The 5,652-nt window shown below is 36.8% G+C and overlaps 1 protein-coding gene across 1 annotated transcript in view; it reads left to right on the top strand.

The window, feature by feature from the left end:
• Positions 1-841: 841 nt before the first annotated feature.
• The window catches only part of LOC145788482 (rap guanine nucleotide exchange factor 1-like), a 30,980-nt gene continuing 26,169 nt past the window's right edge, over positions 842-5,652 (top strand). The window contains exons 1-4 of the mRNA XM_082600246.1: positions 842-899; positions 1,001-1,112; positions 1,400-1,585; positions 2,570-2,654. Coding sequence (XP_082456372.1) covers positions 842-899; positions 1,001-1,112; positions 1,400-1,585; positions 2,570-2,654 — 441 coding nt within the window. The remainder of the gene's footprint in view (positions 900-1,000; positions 1,113-1,399; positions 1,586-2,569; positions 2,655-5,652) is intronic.

The raw sequence follows: 5,652 nt of genomic DNA, 5'->3' as shown, positions 1-5,652 counted from the left end.
AATTTTAATCAAGACTGTTGTTTCTTTTTATGTTGTTTGTCAAAATAGTTTTCCATTTTGATGGAAATTACTGTAGAGTACTAATTTCAAAGAATTTGCTTTAAGTCTTCAGTTTTGGTTACAGCTGACATGCTTTTCCTGCAAAGGGATAAAAGGCGCATTTTAAGAAAACTGTCTTAATTTAACTAGTCGTCTGTAAAAGAAACGGTTATTAAAAATTTGTGGTGTGCTCGTAGAGTCATGAGCTTAATACAAACACTCACAAACCGAATTTGATCACGTTTGGTTCCCCTTTGGCAAAAACTAAGTTGTTGCATTGTTACAATGTAAATAATTCAATTTTGTAGTTCAAAACTATTGATCATGACATAGATGTTACATTTCAACAATAGTTGTTAAGAATTGTTTTGTGCAAAAAATGTAATACCAGTTTATTAATTTAGATTAAGTGAAATTTCGAACGAAAGCAGGAACCCTCCTCCCACTACACATAACCTTTTTCAAGTTTGTTTTTCATGGAAGAGCTACAGTATTGAAATATGCACAGTGCACAGTTCTTTTAAAGTTTTATAGAATCAACACCTCGTTTTTATCTGTTTATCTGAGCTTTATGAAAACATACTGGATGCGATATTCAGCAGAAAACGTTTAACCGCTGTCATCAAGATTACTGTACACTGTACAGTATAATACTGCCATTATTCAAATTCAGATAATATAATTTTATTTATAACTATTCCATTGCAAATAAGATAGAGAAAAACTTTGTTCCGTTGATTTTAATATTTATGAGATTAAATTTGAATAATTGGCGTTTGATAAACTAATACTGAAATAAACTATGTCAAATTCAATTTTAGATGCAACGCAATTCCAGGGGACAACTGGACTTGGGAAAAGTACATTTTTAACAACTTTACTAAATATGCTTTGTTGTGCAACTTCATAAAATCTGTTAAAAAAACCAAAGTCTTTTACTTTTTTTTAATTCCTTGACTAGCATTCACGCAAAGAGCGTTTGGTTCCGAAGCCGTTACTGCAGGAGATAGGAGCACTAACAGAACAAGTCGGAATGCTTTCTTCCTTCTTTTAAGAGTAGTAGACGAATTGAGGTAAGTTATGCTACCCAGCTAACGAAATTTGCCGTTTTAACAAACAAAGAGCAAACCCTACACTCAGTCTAAAACAGCAGGAAAAATTGCGGAGTGGCGACCATGCCGTTCATGTCAAATGGGCACAGCTAAGTACACATGTTTAGCCAGTTCAAGATGCTTGTTCAATTTTCTATCACTTGTTGTAGTAACAATGCCACTTAAATGACAGAAGTTTAGTGGAATGATTTTTCAATGTATTAATTTTAGCTGTAAGTCAGTTAATGTTTGTTTATATTGTTGTTCAGTCTAGTGGACATCACTGATGAACTCCTGACCATATTGATGGAGTTAGTCTATCAACTGCTATGCCGTGGTGAGCTTATGCTTGCCAAGCTTCTGCGAAGCAATATTTTAGCCAAACACGAACACAGAAAAGGTCAGAAGCATGACAACCTTGCTCTTCCCTTGGCTACATTGAGCATCTCATCAAAGTATGTTATTTCGTGATACGGTACTCCACGTCTTCAATTAAGCACTCCGAAATTTAATTGTTTCATTTGTTTTACTTGTCTGAAGATTTAGTTTGTACACCGTGGAACGTGAGACAATCAATGTGTGATTATTAGGGCCCGCAAAAGTCAATAAAGTCAAAATTTTTAAGGACCTTGTCTGCCCACGAATCAAAGAATAAAGTTGTTTTTAGCACCTAGGGGCTGTTTCTAAGAAGTTTATAGGTCAAAATAAAGTCAAAATTGACAATAAAGTCAAAATTTTCAATAAAGTTAAAATTTGGCAAATTATGGCTTTAGACAAACTTTTTGTGTATCTTGAGAGTAATTTTGTCAAAATCCTCGTAGAAGCGTTGTAAATCAGGAACTGCGACACAATTAAACCATATTAACCCATAAAAGCAGGAAATATGTCACAATTTCCACTTGGATCAGCAGTAACTTTTATCGCAAATTGTCCATTGTTTATTCATTGTTGCGTATTTAAATAATTCTTATAAATATAAAACACCTCCTCTTCACAAACGTGATCTTTTCGAAGATCAACAGTTTGGATTTTAGGAATGTCCTACTGACATTCTGTAATACAAAAGTGCCTAAGCAAGCTAAATCGTCTTCAGATTTACAGTAGACCTTTGTCGAGATTTTGCTGATGAATTTAATTTACCATGCGGAGAAAATCGAGGCAAAGTGCCCTTTCCATAAGGACAAAATAACACAGGCTTCCTTAATCTATCGCCAAAAAACACGACGCACTTTTTATAATCCATAAAACACCGTCGCATTTCAACAATATATTACGTTTGGGTCTTTATGTTTGGGTCTATGTGGCTGTCCATGTCAACCGATTACTTCAAGATGCGATCCACTGTTGCTTGACCTCGAAGATTCTTGATGTATGCTTGTTACCATATCAACCTATCAAGTTGTCAGTATCGAACAACCAATGATGCAATGTCTTCACAGGGTGATGAGCATACACGACTTCAGCAGCGAGAAGATTGCTGAGCAGATGACGGTTCTTGATCTGGAAATGTTCCAAAGGATCGAAGTGAGCAACTGACTGAGTTCATATTTCGACTTATGTCCAGTTGTCCACGTGTTGTTGTTTTCAGCTGTTAAGAAGTTTAACTACTTGAGACTGAGAAGCCAGCAATTCGTAGAAGTCTCCCAATGCTAATTTTCAGTTTAACAACTTATATTGCAGATTGAGTTTTGGGTTTGTGAAAAAACTACAATGTCGGTGTTAAACTTTACGGTTTGGTACTTTTTTAGCGCGTTGTAATATCACTTGCTGCAACTAGTACTACAGACCAGACCAGTAGTTCTCAACCGGGGGTCTGCAAAACGTTTTTAAGGGGTCCTTGAAAGTTTCCGAGTTTCCAGCATAATTAATAAATTAAGACATTTAAAAATTGGTTGTGCCTTATTTGTGTGTTACAGTGATTCTCAAACTGTGTGGTTATGCCATGGGGCGTTGTTTGAAATTTCAAAGGGCGTTGTACAAAGGTTTGGTTTTCTTAACTACAAAAAATGTATATAAAAGAGTTAAATCTTTTATAAGGTTATGTATGTTTTGTTTAACTTAATTCCTTTAAAACTGTAGCTTCTGCAGGTTGTTGATCAAGGCTTAACCTTTGTTCGGCGACATAATTTTACAACACTAACAGGCGGCTTATTGCTTATCTATATTTATACATAAAAAATTGTGTTGTATTCAGCAATTTATTGGCTGCTGCCCAAGCCTTTGCTTTTGGAGGCTTTGTGTGATTCCATGTGGAATCAATCCAAGAACCTAAGCATTTATCTGAAATCGCGATATGCAACAGAAGAATTTCAAAGGAAGAATTCCATAGGTCCTGGCCTGACAGCCACTACCAATCATTTTATTTTTCTGTTTGAATTAACATGTACTCTAAAAGGTCGTCATTAATATTATAGTATTTACATTTTTCTCAAATTTAAAATCATGACTTCGTTTGATACGAGTTCCTTTTAATTTGTAGATGGTGCCGTCTTGATCGTATAATATAATTTTTTTATTACGGTAGTTTCATGTATTTGCAGTCCAATGTTTAATACAGCAGATTCTACTAAGTGTAAAAGCTTTTCGGCATCAGTAGTGGTGTGACATGGCAAAGCAACGTCATCTGCAAAGTTTGCGCAAGTGATAAATGTTTCAGAATATCCATGTTTTTTGTTTCAATATGAAACCCAAATGTAGATTTTCCTCAATAGCTATCCTCAAGGCATAATCAAGCACAATAATAAACAAATATGGTGCAAGGGTGTCCACTGTCCCCTTGTTGTGCACCAGTGTGGATTTAAAAAAAAATTCTGTTTGACCATCTTCGGTAACAACTTTTTCTTCTGGTATTTTGGTACAAGGCTTTAATTGCACCAACCATTTCTTTGTGGGAGAGCCTACCATATGCTTTTAGAATGTTAATAAGGGGGAGGATTAATTTTATTTTCAACTTTAGCTCTGATTTTAAGATACAACAGGACATTATAAGATCTCTGCCTCTTTCGCTCCTGTAAGACTGCAAGTGTTTGCACTATTTCCTCTTCACAAGGGAAGACCAGCTGCTTCCTCAACTTGGAAATCATCTCTGAAGAGTACAGTGAGGTTCTGAATCATCTCTTGGGATACCTCGTTGGCCTAGTAAAGATCTCTGCGGACATCTGCATCATGTTAGTGGGTGACTCTCTGATATTGAATTTCTTGCCTTAAGAATGTCTTTAGCTCAGGTGGCTTTTAAGAAGCAAGAGTTTTTACTTCATGGACAGATGTAAAGGGCCCCATGTTTTTTTTTTACATTTCACAAGGAGTTGGTCAATAAAATCACTGGCTCTCACTTTATTTTGTAAATTCTCTTTCAGCCTTTGCTTTTTCTTCTGTTTCTGCTTATTGCTCCAGGTCACCTCCATTAAATCTAGTTGTTTGAGAGTAGTAGTGGTTGACCGCTCAACTTCATTGATTTGTTTTTCTGATAGCATAAGGTCATCTTTGATCCTCTTTGCTTTGAAAATCCTGTTTGAGTATTTGGCCGATTGTGAAGCAAGATAACTAAACTTGGCCAAGTACCTCTCTGCATTCAAGTTGTTTGTCGGCAGGTTTTTTCGTTGGTCTGATACCAGTGTATGGAGAGGAATTGCTCGAGCAGCATTAAAATCAACACCCCAATACTCACGCTTGCACTGCAGTTCTACTCCTTTTCCAGCCTGGATGCACATCTCTCCAAGAAGAAGATGATCAAGATCGCTTTGTGGAGCATTGTCTTCCATTTTCACATGTGTCCATTCTACATGGTAGTCCCGGAGGGTGTGTGTCTTTTTTTCAGGAAGGTCACTGTAGAGCTGAGGAAGGATGTCAATTAACAAATCCTGGTTTGCTCGTTCCACACAGTTAGGGAAGGGCATGGTCACTCGGTATGTAAAATTTGCAAGTGCTTTGAATCCTGTCATGATGAAATCATGCTCAAGGTAAATTTTACAAGCTCGAACAAGATTATTCAGCTGGGCCTTGGCAAGTAACTGCTTCATGCACGAAAACGGAATACTCCCTCATGGGCTACGAGCTTTAAAAGAGCTGCCAGAGCAGTTTCAACCACAGATTTGTTTTGCCGGAAGTAGACCTGCAATGCTAGCTCTCTCTTTACAATGAGTTTACGAAGACCAATTTTGTTTCCGAGAGCAGCAATAGCTGCGAGATTGTCTGTATCAAACCGTTCACATGTATGGGATATGATAGGGTAAATGCTTTGATGCAAGTTGTTCTGCAACACCTATCTCAATCTTGATATTTTTGCTTGCTGCATCTGTCACGAGGGAATCAGTCTGCTGCCATAGACGTACTGCAGTGCAGCTAGGGTCATCGTCAGATTGCATTGTCCATTTTCATTTGTCTCTCGGTGGTACGTATAATCATTCATATCTTTTGGCGAAATTTTTGCAGTGAAATTACCAACAACAATAGTGACATTATGGGCTGGAATTTCGTCTATCGTATTGTTCAAGGTTTCATAGAAATCTTCAACTTCATTTTT

This window comes from Aplidium turbinatum, chromosome 2, assembly GCF_918807975.1.
Source record: "Aplidium turbinatum chromosome 2, kaAplTurb1.1, whole genome shotgun sequence".
Lineage (NCBI taxonomy): Eukaryota > Metazoa > Chordata > Ascidiacea > Aplousobranchia > Polyclinidae > Aplidium > Aplidium turbinatum.
Note: the sequence above shows the minus strand (reverse complement) of the source record. Positions and strands in the feature narration are given on the sequence as shown.